Raw genomic sequence first — 23,461 nt, forward strand, 5'->3', positions numbered from 1 at the left:
CGGCTAAATCAGCCTGCCTATAACATGAAACATAAAGAGAACAAGTCTGAAGAATTATACTTCTGTCCTGTACCGTACCTACTGAGCGCTAAGTTTCAGTACAGGCATCCTCACCCACACTTCCTTGTCATGCTTCATTATAGGTAACCCATCCTCACCCAGGGATTGATGGTCATGGTGGGTACAAACTTAGCAGGGATCTCTTGCAGTTTAAATATAATGTGAAGAAGATTCCTTAGAGTGCAATGACCACTTTTTGTCCCTGCTTCCATGTGTAGCATTAAAAAGAATATAGGTGATGTTCTGGAATCGCTAATAGTCTCACATCTGAGTCGGTCTACATGTTTCGGCTTCCAAATCACTTCCATAGGTTGGTGACTTTCCTCAGGATGGGATCCTAACCCTGAAATGTTTCCTGTCTCTAAACCTATTCATCATGTAGGCATACATTCATTCATAAGAACAAGCTAATCATGCAATTATACTTATCAAGGTAGTAACTCCTTAATGACCTCTCCGGTGGGAAAAGAGCAATGTATATATATATTATTAGTAGTCCAAGGGATGCAGACCTTATTACATTGAGCATGTGTGCGAGAGGCCGGCTCAGTATAAGATGTACTCTTATGTAAGTGGACACCTTGCACTGATCCAGACAACCCTTATGGTGATATTAGTGGTCTTAGACCACCTCTCCAAGTGGTAGCTGTACAGAGCAGCCTCCAGGCTTAGTCCAGAAGGAGTGTAAAGCAGCTTGTTTTACCAGAATACAATCTTCTAGATTAAGTGAAAAAGAACCACACAGACTATTTATAATAATATGTATTTATTATAAGACACTCACTTACACAGTTAGATTTCTCCTAGCCGAAGATATGCACAATACACACAATACTTTGCAATTGAAACAGGTAAGTAGCACAGAATACACAGTGGTGCCCAGGGGAGCCCAACCCATACACTAAAATAGTGGTATGAAAACCATGACTCGAGCCAAGATAATAGAGGACGTAGAATTGCCGGGGACCCAAGGAACCACACAAGCTGAGTATCCAGGAGCCCCACGGAGGTAGTGTGCAGTGTAGAAACATGACCGCGTTAAATCAATGTGTAAGTCGCAGTTGCAATTTTAAAGAAAGAGGACCCTTCCCAGTGGACCCTGAAGAAACCCTCTGGAAGACAGAAGGTTGGAGAGCCACTCCGCCCGTGGATACCGTAGGAATCAGGATACCTGCACCAGGGAAGCCGGGTGTATAGGTGAGAAGTAGCATTGGAAACCGTTGTTTAACTCAATGGGAGACTTCAGAGAGATGCAGCTGTTGGAGAAGGTAAAATGGTCCGGTGGAACCCAAAGGTGGATTCAAGATGTGAAGAATCTGCAAGCAGGGGGATAGAGTCTGTGCCACACAGGAGTGACCAGGAGGCACGGAAGGCCATGCCCACCGATGTCTGGTGTTGCAAGAGAGCTGACGGTGACCTTGGAACTGCAGCTGTATGGACCAGGCGATGCTGTGGAAGACCAGGAGCCGTACAAAAGCTTGACCACGTCGGATGTCGAGAGTTGAGGGGTCAGCGTCCGGCAGGAGCACCAACAAGCCTTGGCAACTGCAACCAACGAAGGATCAGAAGACGGTGCAATGTCGGGACCAGCATGGTCCAGGAGACTCACCACAAGCAGAGGAGTCAGGGCAGGCCCGAGCAATCTGGGGGGACCCAAGAATTCAAAATGTGACCCTCAACATGACCCACAGGCCGGAGGCGCTGGATTCGCAAGAGAACTTCGAGCAGCTACCAAAGATTCTGGACCATGGTGCAAGAAATGCGGTGTGGTCGAAGATTCTGAACACTGGAGATGCTTGAGGTTGGGGGTACTTGGAGCCTAAAGATCTTGGTGGAAGGAAGCCAACCAGCCTTTGCAACTGCAAGTCGATGAGGTGCACAGGGGTTCGGTTCCTGCTGCTCCAACTAGGGATACTGGCCTCAAACTTGGTAAGAGGGTAGGGCAGGCCTCGAGGGATGTGACGGGGATCAAGAGGAAGAGGCAGCACAAGTTGTGCAAATCCTGCACACGAGCAGGCACATAACCCTCTGGAACCACCCGATGTCGTAACACAATAGCCAAGAGGTACTTCTAAGACCTTGTCCAAGTCAGGTTAATATACCTAGACCCACATAGACCTTGGAAATATAGGGTGTCATCACTTTTTCACTAGTTTTTTTAGGTCCTGAAGAAAGCCCACCACCCCTCCTGGGCAATCCAAGGGCTGAAACATGTCAACCTTTTTATAGAGATTAGTGCGGAAGACTCATTACTCCCCTTTCTATGCACGCCCAAGATTTTAAATGAGCTTGAACCCAGACCAAATAAATTTTTCTCTTCATTCTGGCCACTCAAGCTTTTTATCAGAACAATTTTTTTATCCACTTTGTAACTCACCATCACTGATCACTACTGTACTAACCAGTGGTTTACCTCCGGGTGGAGGAAGCATAACAACTAACCCGATGATGCTGCCACGTACCTATAACAAAGGCGGAGAACCAAGATATACCGCCATCCGAGCCTTGGCACGTGATTGAGTGTTTTTATTGGTACCGTGAAACGAAAAGCTAAGAAACCCTGGTGACCCAGGATAAGTGATCTGTTCCCCCTCTGATTTTTTTAACCAAGTACCAAGGGAGCTGAATGGATCACAACCACTTCCTTCTCCTTTTTGATTTGATACAGGATGTGACGAACCACCAGCTGTGTTGCTGAGCCTTTCGGAGTCTGTAAGGAGCACCGGATCAGCAGACCGGTCAGCTTAGTTGCGGTGCCTGCTGATGCAGGGAAGTGACTTCTTCACTTCAAGGGAGATTCCTTCAGGTGTCTTGGATGTCCACAGGCCTTGGAAGGTTCCTGTATGCAGCACAGGCACGGACGTTACAGCAGACAAGCAGGGCGAAGTGATCAGGAGCAGCAGGAGTCTTCCCAGTTGCAGCCTTGATACCCAGGGCGAAGTCCAGAGGGTCGAAGTTGAAGTGGTGTCTGAATTGTATCATGTCCCCCGACAAATCTAGGGACGCACCCACAGGTAAGCCATTAAGTACCCTAAGGAAAGGGTTGGGACGATACACGAGTCCCTCCCTAAGGAGGGGCTGGGCAAGAGGGAGGATACTCACCTGTCCTTGTCCAGTTTCGCGCCATGGCAAGAGCCAACGACTCCCTGAACTGGTTTGAGCTGGACTATGCATGGAGGGCACCAAATGTGCCCTGCCTGCAGACTGTGTGGCGCTGGCAAGCACTCCCAATACACTAAACCCTGTCTGGGAGGTGGTCACACCTCCCTGTGACAGGATGCCTATTGTTCTACCTTCCCCTGCTCGAGCTTGGCTCAGCAGCAGGAGGGCAGGATCGCCTCTCTGGTCGGCAGTAGCCATGTTGTGCAGTATGGGTCTAGAAGACTGGTACCGGGACCACTGAGAGTCTAACTGAGGGCCTTTACACTGCTTGGAATCATACCTCCCGCACCGTTTACGGTGTGGGGGTATGAGTCCCAACATGTTTCATACCAAACACAACAGGGTTCATTACAGCCAGTTTCGAGATGGTCATCACGTAATGATGCAGTGCCCCTCTCTATGTTATATTGCTGTCTCAAAACCCGGGAGAAGGGACTCCGAAGGCTGTAGGGGTCTCCTGCTCATGCAGGGGCACCGTCGCACTTAAAACCAACCACCTTGCCTTCAGGATTGAAAAGGCTTGCTATGGGGGTGACTTATAGGTTTAAAGTGCAGTGACCTTAGATAGAGGGAAACCTACATCTTTCGTAAGGGGTGCTAGCACCAGCTTACACAGGCTGCAATGGCAGGCCTGCAGAGATAGCTTGATGGTCTCCATAGGTGGCATAATATAAGCTTCAGCCCATGGGGGACCTATGCCCTAGGTACATATGGTACCATATACTAGGGAGTGATAAGGGTACCCCAGTATCCAATCTGGAATGTACTTATCATAACAATCTAGGGGAGAAAGCAGAGACTGGGGTCCAGATTAGCTGGATCCCAGTGAGACTAGTCATAAACAGCATATCACCAGGCCAAACGTGGGGGTAACCCGGCAGAAGGATCCTACCTTCCTACAAAGTGAAATGTGTTTGACGCTGCAAACTACACACTTCATTGAAGTACTTATGTATCGCACTAGAAGTCATATTCTAAGGAAAAATATCCCCCATTAGGTCTAAGATTTATCATAATAGGTGCTGGTATAGCCCCATAGTGGACAAGTGTAGCCCCCTCTTGTAGTCCAACACTGAAGGAAATATGCCGGTACTCAAGGAGAGGACAAGGATCAGAGTTTGAAGGCCCACGCCCCACACACAATAGTGCCCCTTTGATGTTTTACGTAAGCAGGTTCCTTAAGCTGCAGGTCATTTAGTACCCAAGAGTACTTCTACGTTCCCTTGCTTCTGTTATCTTTAGGGCAGTGCATCAGTGAGGGCACTTTTACAACACTGTTCAAAGAATAAGGTTCCCATTGTTGAATTGTATCAAATAGATTCGTTTTCAGAAGTGAAAATGCCTACATTTTCCACTGAAATGTTTTAATTTGGAGGTTTATTTGAAGGGGAGGTGATGAACTGACCTAATTTTATTTAGCCAGTCTTGCATTTTAGCAGCATAAATTATTTGTGTGACTGATAGGGTGTATTTTTATGTAAGTGTTCGTCTGCAGATCTGTTTTCTCCCACTCCTCTTCTTTTTAGACCTTCGAGGTGCTGCAAGGCTTCCCAAAGACTGCTTAGAGACTGTTTCCAGCACCTGCTTACAGATATTCTTGTGCACACCTAGCACAGCAATGGCCGATGTTTCTCAGGGAACTTGGTCAGGATGTGATGAAGGGGAGCCGAAATTTTCAAAAGACTCTGAACTGTCTGTCGCCTGTCATGTCGGAATGCACGGTCCTATTTTTGGTCAGGGGTCCATCCTCATTTGGTGCAGCCAGGCCATAGTAATCTGTTTAATTACAAAAAATCTTTGCTGGCCCCATCACCAGTGCATACTAGCTCCTCCGCGGGGAGCTGCTCCGCATAGGCAGACAGACTACCAGCTACAAACTCCATGTCTGACTTTCATTACAGAATACTGGCCTGATCTTGAAGACAGAACTGGACCCTTCTGCCCCAAATGGCAGGTGCAGCTTGTGAGTCTCTCACTGGTCCTCAGGATCCCTTTTACCCCACCACAAAAGGGTGTGTCAGAAGCTTTCGGTGTAAACAATCGGCAAGTCCAGCTGCAAGGACTGTGCACTGAAATTAAACAGTGCAGTAAGGAATGGCCTAAAATGTGTGTACCTAAAGATGTGCCAAGAAGGACATGCGTCTCATCAAACAGGCAGCGATACTGGTAAGGATGTGATCACTTATTTAAATAGGTGGCCAGCACCGGCTTGTACAGATCCAGGGAGATGAACCCTAATGTTGCGATGTGCTACTTATGTACTGTGTGGATCATTACTTGAAGAAGGGGTTCTGTTCTCCATACATTTGGAAAGAAAGCAAAGACTACATTGTGTCTTTCCGGCCAGGCTGCTCTCGCTCTGCCGTGGATTATAGGGACGAAAGACCGCTGCCTTACCGAGAAGAGCCCGAAGTACCCTGAGGGTCTGTAAGGCCCATTCTATCTGGGCGAGTGCTCACATTTGAATGTGTTTGTGTATACGAGATACGAGGCTATCCTTAAAAACATTTAGGCTTGAAAACTGAATCTAGCGGTTTAGACCATATATGGGCATTTTTTATCTATAAGGTGAATGGTATGATGAGGGTTTTCACTCTCAAGCTCCCCGATCCTGTTTTTGGCTGTGGTGGAGCCTATTTTATAACCAAGAAAGGGGCTCTTCATTGTCATGCAGAAGCTGGGCCTAGACATAATACAGGTATGTTTGGCGTCGCCAATCCGTTCCATGTGTAACGTAACCGAAGCAGTGTCCAATGTTTACAACCATAGTTAACACAACTAACATTAAAAGGCTGATACCTTGGGTTAACGCGTTAATATCCCTAGTGTTCCAATGTGTGTGTAGCTTACCGGGGGTCAGCATATCTGAAAGGATCCTTTGACCCAGGCACAAGCATACATCCCCTTTGGGTTTGCATCGTAGAGACCATTGTATCATCTGGCATTAAGCTGTACGAGTACTTGTCTGGGAGACCCTCTGTTTGTGTGTCCTCTTAGAGTGTCACTTGTGATAGCTGTATCAGTCTTGGGTTGTGATCGTTATAGCAACAACCTTGCCGGTCTAAACTGCTACATAGTTCTCCTCTGCCCAATTTGATTGCCTTTACTTCTGTCGATTGTTAGATGTTCTACATGGACCAATAGCGTATTGTCTTGTGGAGAAGCCATTTGTACACAAAGCTTGTTACTTTTAATAGATCTAGCTTTTGAATTTCTCATTAGGTCTCTGTTGTAGACAGCGCATGCGTGCCTCTTAGAGACATGTTGTATTTACTTTGTGGGCTTCAGCCCGCCCATAGTCTTCCCATTTCCTGGCTCCATCTTTGCTCTTGTATTCCTCCTCCCCATTTGTGCATGACTTGTGTGCGTCTTGCCTCTTCCTGTGTTTAGTCCTCCCCGAGAGCATGGACCGATTACTACTATCCCTCCCTAGCTCCCATTTTAGCAAATGTTTTTGGAATTACTTTTTTCTTGGATTTGGAGCACTTTACAGAAGAGCGAATTTTTCCACTCACTCCGAGCTCCGTTGCTGTACATAGTTCCTGCTCCAGCATGGCACCATCTCTACAACGTAGCGCGGGTCTCTGGGTACTGAAATGTGAGCCAAATAGAGTGGTGGCGTTTCTCTTGAAGAGTCGAGCGCTTGCTTTACGGCCGCCGCGCCTCATCTTTCAGCATGGCAGCCGTGCACCCTTGTTTTTTCAGCGCGGTACCTGCATGTTTTAAGCGGCGATCATGTTGTCCTTCTAGGCAGTAATTATAACATTTAAGATTTAAATCCCATGCGTGTATGCACCTCTTGTGCTATGATGAACTACATTGACGTGCACACACTCCCACATCTTCCCGGGAAAAACTACAGTTCCCATGAGGCTTCAGTTTCTCTATAGACTGGTTACTCTATGAAGTGATGAGATGTCACGTTTGGATACTTTTCTCTTCCCGCCCACCTTACATGTTCGATTCCACTTTGTGCTCTCCTGGAATCTCTTCTGTCCTCAAGGCAGCACTTTCAGCGGGCATAAAAGGATTCAAAGTAAGCGGGCCTTGCAAACAATTCGTATAGGATTGCTTATCCCATGCTTTCTCTTACCTGCATTTCATCTTAATGCTATGTTCATCCAATAGTGACTTTATAACACACACCTTTCCTAGTTAATTCTCATTTATGGCCCGGCATGACAATCTACCTTTACTTGAGAACATAAAATCGTCCCATCAAGCTACTCCCTCCGTTCACGAAACTTTGGTAAGCATTTATACTTGTTAACATAATAATTTGCAACAAGTCTATTATATTACATGGATATTTACATTAACACACGGTGTTTCAATATGCAGGAGCCATTTTCTTTCGTTCTTTATTTTACTTTAGTTGACCTTCGATACTGCTTTTCATATACTATTGGAGTGTTTTCTACCTGTATGACCTGTTTACTTTTTGTGAGTTGCCTTTTTGTCTAATTTACCAATTGATTTTTTTAACAAAATTTGTGTTTGCATTGATCTTGATTGATCATTCTTCGTAGCAATATGGAGCTCATAACCGATGTTTTGATCCAATTAATTAAACTACAGATACATGACATTGACATTACCAAAGGCAATGGCTCTCGGATTGCCGAGACCTATTGGCTTTGCAAATGCTTGTTCTGATCAGTCACCAATGAGGCAGGCCTTGCACACAGTAAGCAGCGCTGAACACAATTAGCTTGGAAAAAAACAGGTCTGTTTTCTGTAGAGCTACTAACGATGCCTGTATTGCTGCATGGTGAGCCATTCAGTTCCCCATCGCAGTGTGAGCGTGCAGCCATGCCCTTCAGCATCTCTTGTATGAAGGCCCGTGCAGTGGGTTGCTTGAGTTTCTATTTCTACTGTAGGCTACGCAGGGCTGTCTTGGTAGTACTTTGATTCTAACCTACCCGTCTGTAAGCTATGCACAAGGGTGGTTTGGGTGTTGATCCATCCTTTTTTCTGAAAAGATGGGAATAAAAAAAGTTATATAATAACTTTGTTCTGCATAGTGTGGTACGCCCATCCCAAGTTAAGGAAACAAACTTTAGCTTTTGGGAATCCTTTAACCTCACTAGAACCTAGAAAAATGACACAAGGAAAAGCAATGTTAGGCTTTCCCATTCAAAGTTTATTTTATAGTAATTTCCTGCAAAAGTGGTGATTATTCTGCAAGCAGGTTCTTATCAATGTCATCAATGCAACAAATTACTTGGCAATGATCCTGAGTGAGTTAAATGATTGTAAAGTCATACTGGGCTGTTTTTGTGGACCCGCGGCAGACGAGGGTAGGCATACTGACGGGCCTATATGTATGAGAATGTGGCGCAGAGCAGCGAGTCACCTTGCTGTGCTGTGTAACAGGGATGCGCCATATTGAAAACAATACGATGCTTTCCTGTCCTTGCGCTGGTGCCGTTGTGGCTGCCTTGCGCCATCCCAGGCACCCTTGCACCACGGTGTAAGGGTGCCTGTGTTGCAATTAGAATTGTGTAGGAAGGGACCCCTTCTGCACAAAAACAATCATGAGAGGCAAGTTCACCTTTCTGTGTGTGCTGCAGAATGCGCCACACATAGAAAAGGAAGTAACAAGGAGATGTTTCTCCTTGTTACGTCTCTCCTGGGTAGGCGTAGCATTTTGGGGCAATCCCAGATTTACTAGTTTTGGTAAATCTGGAAATGCTTAAAAAATGGGAGTTGCATGAGAACACCCACACTGCACCCACGGAATGCCTCCCTGGCGCCGAGTAAGGCAAAGCAGTGATGCGCGCTGCGTGCCCTACTCCACATTTATTGAGCCACTCTGGCCATTCAAGGTGCCTTGCGCGGCTTCATAATTCTCACTTTTGAGTTGCTTCTCACTTCCACCGCATTGTGTGGTGCAAGAGGGGTGCAATGGGGTTCATAAATATGCCTTTGAATGCAAAAGCAGTCATGGTTTGTAGCTTGGGTGTAATATTGTGACAGAAAAAATTGTTTACTATGGCGAATCGCTAGGTGTTCAGTACTATAAGGATTCTATATGGGTGCGGGTGCGAGTTCAAATTCCTGCAGTATAGTACGGCTCATCTGGTTTAACCACCATGCTGCTACTGCTCGAAAAGCCAGGTCTTGAGGAGTCTTCTGAAGGTCAGCAGGTCCTGTCTCTGCCATAGGAGGATGGGGAGGGTGTTCCAGGTTTTGGCGGTGAGGTGAGAGAACGATCTGCTCTTTGGATGCAGGGAACTGTGGCGAGGTCGGCGTCCTGCTGATTTCTGGACTAAGCTGTCCACCCAGAATTAACTCGAACAAAAGCGAAACATGTCAGAGTGTCCTCTGCTCTGGGTTGTGATAATTGCATTTTGATTATTCAGATCCACAAATAATTTACTTGGATTGTTCAATCCTTACGTTTTTTTAGCTTTGCACGGAGTCGAGCTCACAGACCTGTCAATACTGCAGCTGTAAAAAAGAGGGCCACTGGTGAACGGATATGCTTTATTGAACATGGAGTGCTCCGTCAGTGTCGAGAGGAGTCGTGGAGTGCCGGATCCGGCGTAGAAGTGAGGATTGCCAAGCCACATGGGTGTTTGTTTTTTTGTGCACCTTGAGTAAATGGAAACCCACCACTTTTATGATTTGAGTAATTGATGTGCCACCACTACACAGTTTACATAGGAGGTTTAGTGACGCCTCAAGAGTAAGCGCCCACTCTACCCTCTTCGATGACTGTGGGCACCACTAGCTTGGGAGTCGGGTTCTGTGGGTGGAAGTGATGACATCAACACAAAATATCTTTACTCCACTTCATTCTCTGATCTCATCAAAACGCTCCCTCCCACAAATGCACACAGGTTGTTTGTAGTGTCTTTATTTATAGTGTTATCGGAGGTGATTACAGTGCAGGGTTTACCATCCGAGTGCTGCGAAGGGGGCTGTTCAAGCATGAACACATCCTTGCCCTGGATTGGGGGCCAGGGTGTTGAGTCACTACCATTCTTTGGCACTGAGGCCTCAATTCCATAACTATGCATATTTAGATCATATTCGGCCTGTTCAGAAGTGTTCAGAGCAATCATTTGACCAACAAACAGATGGGAATGTACTTACTCCCTGAACAAGGAGCTATGAGGCTTCCAGAGGATTTCAAATCGAATGTCACTTACGCAAGATCGAAAGGTTGGTCGTATGACGGACCCACGCATGCATCTACCAGGCATGTCTTTACACCGCAGGCAATACAACAAACGTGTCGTTACCACGCATTCCTTTACCACGCAAGTCGTTACAACGACTTGCCGTAGGGACGTGCTGGACTATGGATTTGTGTAATTTACTATTCCAACTCCAGTCTGCACAACAGTAGGGAAAGTGTTGGATTTAAAATTCAACACCAGCCCAACAACGGGTTCCCTAAAGCAATGTAACAACTTGCGTAGTAATGACACTTTCATTGTAGTTAGTACCTGCGTTGTAAAGGCACTGCGTGTTTCCGGCTGCATGTTAAAGCCTGTTTCCCTTACCAAGTTACACAACATTGAGAGGCATGGGCTTAAAGCTCAGAGGAGAGCCTGTGTCCTGAATATACATTAAAGCGCTGGGATGCCTCCGGGTAGCCATGCGCTCCGGGTAGCCATGCGCTATACAAATGTGTAGTCATTCATTCATTCACATCCTCCTAGAGTCATTTCATCACTCTCCCTGCACCCCACCCTCCTTGAAGTATTACTATATTTGGTTTTTCCCCCTGAGAAACCATCTTTTCCTTTTTCAGTTCATATAACTTTTCATTTACAACCTGTATAAAGTTAGAAGAGTTTCAGAAAAAGTAAACAACATTTTGGAGGAAGAACTTTTCCCCTATTGAGAAGGTGATTATCTAATCTGGAAAAAATGCCCCTTTTATGATTGCTACAGGACTAGAACCGTCAAAGTATCTTAATGTAACGTTCAAGAAACCTGAGACAATTTGAGTGCTCATCACCTTCCCCCATCCAGCCCTTTTCTCCCTCTAGGGGCCATGTTTTTGACAATCTTTGTTCAGCTTGATGATCTGCCCTTCAATCACAGATCATGCTCTGTGGGGAGATACTGTGGGAAATCTTCCCTAAGCACATTCAAAAGTGTCAAGAGTAGTTTCCGCTTTTAAATAATTATACACATTCTGCCTTTTTACATTTAGCTCTTAACTGCTGAGAAAGGTGTATAATGTGCACTTAATGTGTCTGCCACATAAATTGTAATTACATACAATCATTAAGCATTATTGGTGCATAGGTCTCTTAAATCAATTGAAATAAAACAAACTAAACCTACCATAGCCCTTACTCTGCTGAAAACCTGCTCTTGAGCATGCTTGCAGCTTTTAAATCCCCAAGTAAAGTTTTAGACATGCAAGGAGTTAGTAAACAATGCTACATAGTGGCCAATCTTCAAAACTGTTTTCCTCAAGAAACATGATCTGGAAAATGTAACCTACCCATAAGCATCGGTTTGTAGCGTGTATTGATTAGATTCAAATGCTCTGCATACTCCTGCCATCTAGTGTTGGGTTTGGACATTTGCAAGCTCTTTTTAACTCCTTAACCGAGACGCAAGTTCCGCCGCGGTGCAGGCGTTCTATTGAGTGTGCAGGGCCGCATCGACCAACGGACGTGTGCAGCACTACCAAGGTAGTGCTCGCGACGACCGTTGGCCGACGCGCGCACGCAACGGGTTAAGAAATTCTTTTGAGTCACATGAGGGACTGTGATTCCACCCTAAGTAGGCACTGCACATGGGCTCAGACGACTCCTTGTCGGAATGTTTTTCTGCACAGTGGATGAGAGTGAGTGTGAGCATGGTGCGGCGATTGACGAGAGCATGGTGCAAATGTGTTTTGTGAAAGGAAGCTGATTCATAAAGAAGAGATCTGAAAGCAGAGCCATGCGCTTCCGGGGCGTAGGGTGGGTGCATGTGAATCTACAGCGCTACATGCTATGAACAGATGCTTACAGAGCAAGTAGCATTTTCCATTCGTAGCATGTGTGGATACACAAGCTCAAAGAACTACTTCCCTATAAGTGGTGGCTAGCAATAGGATGATGCAGATGACTGCAATAAAGTCATTGGGACTGTTTGGTCAATGATTGCTTGTTGGCGGGCGGGCTACGATATCCTCGCAGTAGTGCTTGGTGAACGTCTGTGGAGTTGACTGTGTTTCTGCTTTACATATGTCAGCTATGGGGGCATTGGCATGGAAGGTCTTGGGTGCAGCTTTTTTTCGTATTGAGTGCACCCTGGATATGGTATACATCTGAATCTGGTGGAGTCGGTGCCCATATGCATTGCGTGAGGGTAGAGTCATAGTGCATCTCATATCTCGAAACCCTTTCTTCGAAGAAAAACAACTTGCAGACATCCGGACCCAACACTAGGTGGCAGGAGTATTCAGATCCTGTGAATCTACAGCAACACATGCTATGAAGCTCTATTTAATTTGAACTTGTGTAAATGCTTGTTTCAGGCTCATTCAGTCAGAACTCGGTTGTTTGTATTTACCGCTCCCATTTTGTTACTCACCAAGGCCTTAGTTTGGGCTTAACTGATTAGAGTGCAGATAATTACTAAGGGATTGCTTTGCATTGCCTTAGTAACCATCAGCAGGCCATGCTTTGTGTATGTGCAACAGAGCATTGGATAGTAGGGAGCTCCACTAAAGGTAAAGTGCTGGGGAGCCAGCAATACCCTACATTGACCCTCTAGTTCAACACTCCAATGATTGACTTTATTTTTCTTCCTGTTTATTTTAGACCCCTGCATCCTCCGAGGTTCCAATGTTCTAATAGCATAGTGGCCCTTCTGTCTCTGGCTACACTGGTTGTTATCGGTCCTCGCTCTATGCCTCAGGCCTGTAACTCGAGGAGAGTCCTTTAACAACTGTTATCGCCGTCAGATCGCAGCGGGCTCTAATGCTATATGAGTCAGACTTAAAGACTTTATCATTCCTCTTGTGACAATTTACGCTTTGCTTGATTGAACACCATGTTTCCATAGCGACTGCATGCAAATTACATGTGACCTGGAATAATGTGTTCCCTTCCCCTGACCTCGCAGCAATCAGAAACTATGGGTGGCAAGGCACTTAGAAGCAACACATTCTCTTTCACCCAACAGAGTCTGTACATGATATTGAAGTTAGAAAAGTAAAAAAACAAAGTAATAAAAAATGCAATTTCCAATACCTGATATGTACTTGAACATTTGTTCAAGGCACTAGTGTGCAAAAAACAGCACCTTAATCCTAGCCATTACTCGCAACACACTAGGTTGTTCCAGTTGTCCAGAGTTTCAGCAGCTGGACGTCCCATATGTGACTCCAGGCTGCTGAACTGTTTCAGCAGCTGCACATTCCATATCTGACTCCAGGATGCTGAGCTGTTTCAGCAGCTGCACATCCCATATCTGACTCCAGGCTGCTGAGCTGTTTCAGCAGCTGCACATCCCATATGTGACTCCAGGCTGCTGAGCTGTCTCAGCAGCTGCACATTCCATATCTGACTCCAGGATGCTGAGCTGTTTCAGCAGCTGCACATCCCATATCTGACTCCAGGCTGCTGAGCTGTTTCAGCAGCTGCACATCCCATATCTGACTCCAGGATTCTAAACTAGTTCTCAAAAACCAAGAATTGCTGCTGCTCTTCTGGTAGACGTCTGACAGGAGGCAGAGGGTAAAGAGAGCCACAACACGGTCCAAAGTCCTTCCCAAGGTGAAGGACTCCGATAAACGTTTCTGCGGCTCCATTATATGGCCGGAGTCCGTCTCTGTCACGACGCTGCAGTGCGGTGTAGATGGAAACCAGAGTCAGGACTTACTCTCCAGACTGCCCCCACTCCGATGAATTTATCGCGATATCCCCAGTCTCCAGCCTGTCACCTGTTAGAGGAGTTCATTGTGATGTAAATATAGAGTTGCGAGAGCTCTTTCTTAGGTCCAGGGGGGGTTACCTATGAGATGAAGTTAATGTAGCCTAGTTACCAGGTTAGATACACCCCGAACCGGCCTCAAGCCGTGCACCTGTTAAACAAACACAGACATCAATGTAGTTTCATCCATTCCGACTCCGTTCCATGCGGGTTTCGTTATGTTGATTTGTAGAGTGCATTATCACCGGGAAGGGTATCCTGGAGCGGATCCACAGTAAGTCTGATTTCACCTGGGATTTTTGCACGCACACACTGACAATAACACACAGTCTCATTTCTGTTTTGAAAACCCTAAAAATGTTCATTATTTTACAAAATATTGAGTTTCTTTCACTTGGTACTCCTACCAATCTGCATTCCTCCCCCCTTTCCCCTGCCTCTTAAGGTCCTCTCATGGGCCGTTTGTTGGTTAATGTATTTTAACATTAAGTTCCAGCATGATTGTCAGTAAAGAAAATGTACACCCCCCAATCTTACTGACTAAGCTATACCCCTGGGAATTATGTGTCCCCTAGCGGTCTTTCAAGTGAGAGATGATTGCTCATGGAATGTATGACGGGTTAAGCGGGCGAGTGACCATCATCTCTGAGGTGAGATTCATTGATCAGGGTAAGACGCAGGTTTAGTGACTGCTTTGGCCTCTGCAGATACTCGGTCAGTCCTGTCCATTCTACCCCCAGCGAGTCAAACCTTCTGTACACACCTGTTGTCTCGCGTTCCAGTCTGTCCACCTCTGCTCCTCGCAGGAAGCATTTAAGATTACTGAGGGTCTCAGTCTGACCTCTCTCATATGATGCTTTAAGGGGGCACTCTTTGATTGCCTCTAAACAAATATCTTGGCACTCTGAGTCTGGGCGTGTGCACTCACAGATTTCCCACTGCACAGGGATATGGAATAGATCCTCTTCTGGGAACCTGTCTTCTCCTCTGCAAGGCAGTCCAGCATGTTTGCTAAAGCATCAATCTAAAGGTATGAGTTTGACCACTGTTAGAACTTAGTGCAAACCAAATCTAGTCTTTTAAGAGCGTAACCAAACTCCAACGTAGGGTGCAGACCCGCCTCACCAAGCAGAGACTGTGGAGCCGCTCCTTCCAAAGACCCAGCTTGGTGGACCTGGATAGGAAGCGCCCAAGTGAGATCTCCTCACAGTCTTGACATAGGCGAGGTAGTCAGTCAGACTTCCAAAGAGTTTCTAACCAGTTATTTCTGGTGCTCCTGAGATTGAAAGGTTGTCCTGGTGATGACACTTAGTTAGCAGCTCACTACATTGCCGCATGACTCCCACAGCGGAGGTTATGTACAATGGCCTACACCATACTTGTCTGTAGTGTTTGGTAGACCTGGTTCTCGGGCGATAGATTTGCTCCCGCAGGAGATCTGAGCTATAGTGATATCTGGTCTCTCTGTAACGAGACGTCCTCACCAGTAGACCTTGGGTTTCACTCACATCACAAGACATCCTGAATGGGTTGTATTTCCACCGTAAGATGCCCTCAGATTGTCTACTGGTTTCTACGCCCTCTGTTTGGAAGGCGTGAAATACCTTCATTGGTCGTTGAGATTCCTTCAGTGGTTGCCCAGATGCTCTTCAGCAGCACGGGGTCCCTGATTCTCGACCTAGGCTGCAGCAAGATGCTCTCAGATGCTCGTTAGAACAGAGTGAGATGTTATCCGGATTCTTCGGTGTTGCACCAAGACGCTGCACAGTGTTGTGGCCTGACACCTGGATGCCGAGTTAGGACTCAGAGATGTCCTCCAGTTTCTTTGACGCTCAAGCCTTAGAGCAATGTCACTACGAATTGACTCCACATCATGAGATCAGAACAATCCCCGAGCTATGCGCATCCCCTTAGATTTGATTTTGGGGAACGTGGCGCTGAGTTCGGTCCGGTGGCGAGGAGGTGCCTCAGTGGGAGCCGTCTGACCTTTGCGGCGTAGTAGGAAGTCTCTGCTGGTAGAGTTCATGGCGTAGAAGACGTTGGCCGTGCTGGGGAAGGACAGCTCTGGAAAAAAGAAATGAGAATGGTAAAAGGTGTGAAGTTACACTCTGCGCCTATCTGTCATCACATAGCGTCCTTACCGGTCTCTCCTCACACAGACACGCCTCCCCTACACACAGTCCCTTAGCCCCCATTGGTACTTGCCGCTGCTCTCTCGTTCATGCGTTAGCTTTGTCATGACACGCTCAGCTCATCGCTCACCTCGTCCAGTCTGTGTGGTAGCGCTTATCACCGGTATACTCTTTAGGAAGTATTGGGTATGAAATAGGTGCAGGTCAATCACAAGGACAGTCCTATATGCGATTTGTATATGTACCGGTAGAACAAGTTACTAACCTTCAGTAACGCCTTACCTGGTAGAAACACTAGCCACAGATTCCTTACCTTAGAATTATCCCCAGGCACCAGACTGGATCCGGATATTTTTGATTGAGCAGTACCTCTGCGCGCCAGTAGGTGGCGTCATTCAGCTCCGCATGGCATCATCCGAGCCAGAAGTAAAGTGCCTAGTGCTTATATAGGCGCCAACCCAGCGCTCTGACGTCTGTTACTTTTCTAGACTTTCTGCTTCAGAAGCACGGAGCCACGAAGAACACGGACCACTGGTGTGGAATACTAGGGCCCTGAAATACCCTGTTCCTAGAAATCTGTTCTGGAGCGGGATAGATGGGTGGGTTGGTAAGGAATCTGCGGCTAGATAGTCTCTACCAGATAAGGAGTTACCGAAGTTAATTAACTTGATCATCTGATAGAGATTTCTAGCCGCAGATTCCTTACCTTTGAATAGATACGCAAGTAATACCTCCATGGAGGTGGGTCCGTGGACCAATTTCACACGGGGAAGTCGTGCAGGACCACACAGGCAATATGCCCATCCCTACGGACCTGACTGTGTATGCATTAGTGCTTGGTAAACATGTGCAGAGAAGCCCACAGTGCCGCCTGGCAGATGCCCAGGACCAGAAGTCCGCATGCTAACACAGTGGTTGCAGCTTTAGCTCTGGTGGATTGAACACGCAAACCCTCAGGGGGGTTCTTCTTATCCAATGCGTAGCAGATTTTAATACTGAACACAATCCATTGTGAGATGGCCTCTAATTTCTTCGCTCTGACATACCCCACGAAAAGTTGGTGGCCCACTCAGAACTCTAGTGTGACATCACGGCAGAACGACAACGCTCTTTTTTGGTCCAGACGTTGAAGTCACTCCTCTTCTTTGGAGGGATGCGAGGGAGCATAAAAAGTAGGCAGAGTGATGGATTGGCTTGCGTGAAACAGAGTAACCACTTTCGGGAGAAAGGAAGCTTTCGTACGAAACACCAGTTTGACTGGGTAGATGTTCAGATAAGGAGCTTGAACAACAAGACCTGAAGCTCACTGACCCTCCGGCCAGATGTTATAGCCACGAGAAAGGCCGTCTTGATGGTAAGGAGCCTGAGTGGGCGATTGTGAAAGGGCTCACACCGAAGGAGAGTGAGGACAAGATGGAGATCCCACTGGGGTATAATGAAGGGAGAAGGTGGAACCAAATGTAAAGCTTTCAGAAGCCTATTTACAATAGGGGATTTGAAGTGGGATGGCTGATCGGGCAACTGCAGTAAAGCTGGAATGGTGTAGAGATAGCCCTTCCGAGTGCCCAAACCAGCGCCCTGCTGGGAAAGGATTAAAAGCAGAACCTGAGAAAGGGGATCGATTTGTCTTTCTGTACACCATGCCGCACATTTTCTCCAACTGCAGACATAAACCGTCTTGGTGGAGGAATGCCTGGCTGCCAAAATAACGTTACAGACTTTGGGAGGAAGGTCGGAAGCTGTCAACTGTCGCTGCTCAATCTCCACGCAAGATGTCGGAGTGTTGACAGGTTCGGGTGGAGAACCTTCTGCTGCTGCTGTGGCAGAAGATCCTCCCGAAGGGGTAGCCTGATCAGAGGACCAATGGCCATGCTCTACAGCTCGGTATACCAAACTCCGAGCCCAGTCTGGAGCCACAAGAATGACTTGAGGGCAGTCGATCCTGATCTTCTTGAGGACTCTGGATAGGCGTGGTATGGGCAGAAAGGCGTACAGGAGGCCTGAGCTTCACTCAAGATGAAAAGTGTCTCCAAACCACAGCCGCCTTGGAAACTCCAGCAGGCAGAACTGCTGACAACGTATTCTCGTTGGTGGTAAACTGATCTAACCAAGGCTTTCCCACTACTGAAAGAGACCGTACAGCACATTGGCGTAACAATAACCCCTGCAGTGCAGGTGTGGGGGCCCAAGCTCCAGGAGGGCCTTGCCGAGTACAGTGCATGGGCAGGCCGGAGAGCTCCTGAGTGGGTCCAGAGGATGGGGTCCCCCTCCATGCCATTCGTGATCCACAAGGCATTCAGAAAGCCCCCCAGATGTTGAAACACCAGAGATATATGCTGCTGTTTTAGCCATGCCGGGCCTCTCGACAAAAGTTCCATGACACCAACCCGCCCTGCTTGTTGCAGTACCACCTGGCAGTAGTGTTGTTTGTGAACACTTGCACTAGCCTTTCCTGGAAGGAGGGTAGAAAGGCTTTCAATACAAATTGGGTCGCTCAGAGCTCCAGCAGGTAGATGTGCACTCCGGATTCCCCCGAAGACCAGAGTCCTCTGATCTCCACATCTCCCAGATGGTCGCCCCATCTCAGGAGAGATGCATCTGTCACTACTGTCAGATCTGGTTGGGGGAAGGGAGTGGGGTCTGCCTCTGACCCAATCGCGGTTCATAAGCCACCACTGGAAGTCCTGTACAGTTCCCTCTGAGATTTGGACCACGTCGGAGAGATTCCCCTGATGCTGCACCCACTAGAACTTCAGGTCCCATTGCAGAGCCTGTGTGTGCTAATGGGCATGTGTCACAAGTAGGAAGCAGGAGGCCATAAGGCCCAGCAGCCAGAGAGTCAATCTCACCGAAATCCAGAACAGAGGCTGAAGCATCTGTATAGCCTGAATATCCTGGACTCGCAGTTCTGGAGGAAAGGCCTGAAACTGCACTGTGTCCAGAATAGCACTGAGTGGATGTCTGAGAGGGAGTCAGGTGTGACTTTGGCACGTTGATAGTGAACCCCAGTGAATTCAGGAGGTCCGCTATAGTCTGGAGGTGGGGGATGACAGCCTCGGGAGAGCCCACCTTCAATAGCCAGTCGTCAAGATGGGGGGGAAGACTGCCACCTCTGATCTCCGCAGATCAGCTGCGACCACCACCATCACCTTAGTGAACACCCGAGGGGCGCTGGTAAGGCAAACGGGGTGCACAGTGAACTGAAAGTGCCCGTGGCCCACCATAAACCACAGATGACGCCTATGGGCAAGCAGGCCAGGAATGTGGAAATATTAGGCCTGCAAGTCCACCTCTACCATCCAGTCACCTGGGTGCAGGGCAGATAGGACTTAGTGAGTGTGAGCATTATGAACTTTTCCTGCTTGAGGAAGAAAATAAGAGAGCGCAGGTCGAGGAAAGGACAAAGGCCGCCATCCTTCTTGGGCACCAGAAACAGCAACCATGACCTACGTCTGGCATCTGCTCTCTCTCTATGGCTCCTTTGCCAAAAGAGCTGCCACTTCCTGGTGGAGGAGGGATAGGTGGTCTTCATCAGGTGGGAGAGGACGTCTCGAAGGGTGAGGGAGTAGCCCCTTCAGACAATCTGCATTACCCACCTGTCCGATGTTATGGACTGCCAGTGGGGTAGATGATGGCGAATCTTGCTCATGATGATAAACGGGCAGACGAGGAGGGTTTTGAGGCTGCTGATGCCCATGGACTAAACCTGACTGCTGGCTACCCAACCGGTAGGTGCCGCGTCCACGGTCATGCAGAGGCTGGAATGTTTTGCGCCGTGGTGCCTGGGTGGGTAAAGATGTGGCTGTTCGCGCCTTCCTTGACCACAAAAAGAGTGAAATGCAGGTTGAGGATGTTGAAAGGCCATGGAAAGGCCCAAGCACATGGCCGTAGCCTTGCTGACTTTAAAGCGCTCCAGCGCCCAATCCAACTCGTCTCCGAAGAGAAAGGGCACAACCATGAATGATGACTGGACATCCCCAGAAAAACCAGTAGTTCTCAACCAGGCGTGGTGCCCCAGGGACACTGTGACAAAATCGATCTCCCTAGTGTGTCGGTATTGTCTAGTCCTCATGTAATGGTTAACTTAGCTGCATCCCTCCCGTCGGCAACAGCCTGGGAGAGCACGCCTGTGCCTCCTCCGGGACCGAAGGCAGCACATGCGCAACCGTATCCTACAGAGTGTGAGAATTGCAGCCTTAAAGGCATGCAGTGTTTACCGAGCGCAATGGCAGGCTGGTGGAAGAGAACATTTTCTTGCCTAAATTGTCCAGCCTCATGGATTCACGATCGGGTCGTGCGGTTGGGAAAAATCCAGGATTTACATGTGAAGTGGAGGCTTCAAAACCAAGCTCTCCCTGCTAGAGTGTTCCGTGAGCAATTTGGTGTTGCCAGGAGCGGGGCATTGGTGGTGGGCAATTGTCCTGTTCACAGGAGACCCAGTGTTGGGTTTGGACGCAGTCCCAAGCAGTACATCAGTAAGTGCTTTGTTAAATGGGAGAAGCGGTTCATGAGGGGACACTCCTGGCTGAAGCACTTCCATCAAGACATTAGTCTTGACTGCAACTGAGGGCAAGCTAAGGTCCAGGAGCTCCACCGTCCTTCGCACCACCATGGTGGATGAAGCTCCCTCCTCCGTACCCACGGTATGGGGAGAAAACATGCCAGTATCTGGAGACGTGTCCAGCCCACTGGCTTCACCACATCCTCATACCTGTTTAAGAAGTCATAAAGCTGGTATTCCTCAGAGTCCAGTGACCCCTCGCTGAGTCCTAGCTCATACGAATAGGGCTCAGGCTGCGGGCTGGAAGGCATGGCTCCAGCTGGGACCGGAGTCGGCGTCTGACAACGTCCCTGTGGCTTTGTGTCGGAGTTGGGGATGTTAATAGGGATGGTGCTGGGAGCATGAGCCTCAGGATGCCCCGGGGAAGGTCAACATGGCATGACCAATGCCGATCCACATCCATCTGTGGATCCCTGGGTCCCAACAGGCACCGGAGCCCCCGGCGCGGATCCAGTAGGGCCCCTCCCACACCCGTGGGGCCCAAAGGTGCACCAGAGCAAATGGGCCACACAAATATGAGGGGCATAGCCTCATAAAACACTTTCAACTGGCCGGGGGTTGCTCTGGCTCCTGAAAACTTGAGGAGGCACGGCGTCAGCTCACGCTCTGGCTCAACCATGAGCCAGGCCTCAAGTGACGCTCTCTCGTCTCGTTGGCTGATGGACAAGGTGGCAGGACTTACCCGAATGACCCAACGATTTCGAGTGCAACGAGCTTCTCAGACTCCGCGACCGCTCCCGGGACTTTCGTCTCTACCAGAATCTGGATCTGGTCACAGTGTTGCATGTCGAGCTACCACGAGCTTGAGGGATCGCTCTCTCATGGCCTTCGGGAGCATGGAGCAGGAATCAGAGTAGGCTTTCGGGTCTTGGTTGCGGTCAAGGCACCTGAGCAATACAAGGTGAGGGATTGTCACAAACATCGAACGGTGACAGGCGCTGCAGAGCTTAAAGCCGGCCTTCTTGGATGACATATCCTGCCACACCAGGAGAAAAAAAACCTGGAAACAGGTCGAAAAGAGGTAGTAAAATAATGACATGGGGTAACTCTTCCCAGATCTCCGCTGACTGGCGTGGAAAGAAAAGAACTGATGTCAGCGTGCTGGGGTGGCTCCTATACAGGCATTGATTGCGTCACTTCCCGCGCGTTTGATGATGCCATGTGGCTTGGTGAGCAAAATAACGATGGATTAAACCCAGATCTGTGACTGGGGGTGAGTGTTTTGCCATTGTGCAACATTCCGTCCATCATCTTGTGTGTTTTGCCATGTGGAGCAGAACAACGCCACTTAGCCGCACGCAGGTGTACAGCTCCAGAAAAAATGTCAGATCCAGTCTGACGCCTGGGGATAATTCTGAGGTAAGGAATCTGCAGTTAAAAGTCTCTTTTGATTTTGTATAGCAAAGGGTCCATGCAGTCATCTGCTGGTGATATCAAGAGGGTGCACTGCGTATCTCAGCAGACACCCAGCACCAGCCAAGGGTGGACATTTTCATCGCTTGTGCGGTACTGTTGCACTCAAAACAGACACGGTCAACTAGGCTGGGGTATCACCAGAATTTAAGGTAGCTTCCCGATCAGGGATACACAGAGGAGGAGTCTGTGATACAAAGACCCATCTTCCATTGAGTGGGTGGGTGGGGCGAGACAAAGAAGAGAAACAGTGGCCGTTCCTCTGTCAGACAGACAGTCCTTTTATAATCTTTGTTCTAGTCGTTTCTCTCACGGGTAACTAGCAAAGTATTGTAGGGGAAAACTTTACTACGTTGTCGCAGATTGACAAACACACAGCATAGTCGTCCTCGTTTGTCCTGATTACACCGTAATAGCCACTCCTACAATATAGTGCTGTTATATCATATTTTGCTTCCTCTCCTGCACACTGCTGACACTAGGCCCCATCAGTGGTGGTGTTTTAAAGTGCTGTAATCCCAGTAACAGCACTTCAGTCATTCGACAGGTGTGATGGACTTGCTCCTTGTGCAGTTTTGCCTCTGATTATTCTTATAACACTCAGTCTGCTGTATGGTGTGCAGTCGCCACCTTCACTCCGAGGATTCACCCACTGTTCGAAGCGCTTACAGGTGCATTGCTGAGGGGTTCTCATGGCTAGGGGCTGAGGCAGAGGAGATACCGTCACCCTCCACGGCGCCTTGTCTTCCACTCAACCTTCTTTTATCTCCATCCATTTGTCCGATGATGGCCAACTTCACTGTATCTCACACACCCCTCATCCATCATCACCTCAACCCTCGTCCTCCTCACCTCATATATTTCTCTTCCATCCACATTTCACATCCTCTTCATCATCCTCACCTCAGCTCATCTGCTCCCCATCACTGGGTCATACTGCGGACTCCTTTCACCACCTCATGTCTCCCTTCCCTCATACCCTTGCGTATCTCATCCTCTTCAGCACCTCATTCCTTTCATCCTCAACATTCCAGTGTTTCTTATTGTTTTCACCACCTGGTCCCCCTCCTCGTTCTAACTTCATCTCTCACCCTTCACACCTCCTCTTTCCCGTGACTCTCTCCCCTTTCGTTACCTCATGTCTCTAAGCTCCATCATGTCACGTCTGTCATCCTCACTGCCTCATCTCTCTTCTTGTGCTCCTCACCTCATGTCTCACATCTTCTGCAACTCTTCA

The 23,461-nt window shown here is 48.0% G+C and overlaps 1 protein-coding gene across 4 annotated transcripts in view; it reads right to left on the reverse strand.

The window, feature by feature from the left end:
• Positions 1 to 11,895: 11,895 nt before the first annotated feature.
• The window catches only part of RGL2 (ral guanine nucleotide dissociation stimulator like 2), a 256,218-nt gene continuing 244,652 nt past the window's right edge, over positions 11,896 to 23,461 (reverse strand). For 3 of the 4 annotated variants that reach the window (XM_078641622.1, XM_078641625.1, XM_078641624.1), the window contains one exon: positions 11,896 to 16,182. In XM_078641622.1, the coding sequence (XP_078497748.1) occupies positions 15,998 to 16,182 (185 nt within the window). In that variant the 3' untranslated portion in view covers positions 11,896 to 15,997. The remainder of the gene's footprint in view (positions 16,183 to 23,461) is intronic. The other variant, XM_078641623.1, reaches the window with a different exon arrangement.

The sequence above is a fragment of the Lissotriton helveticus genome, chromosome 5_1 (genome assembly GCF_964261635.1).
Source record: "Lissotriton helveticus chromosome 5_1, aLisHel1.1, whole genome shotgun sequence".
Lineage (NCBI taxonomy): Eukaryota > Metazoa > Chordata > Amphibia > Caudata > Salamandridae > Lissotriton > Lissotriton helveticus.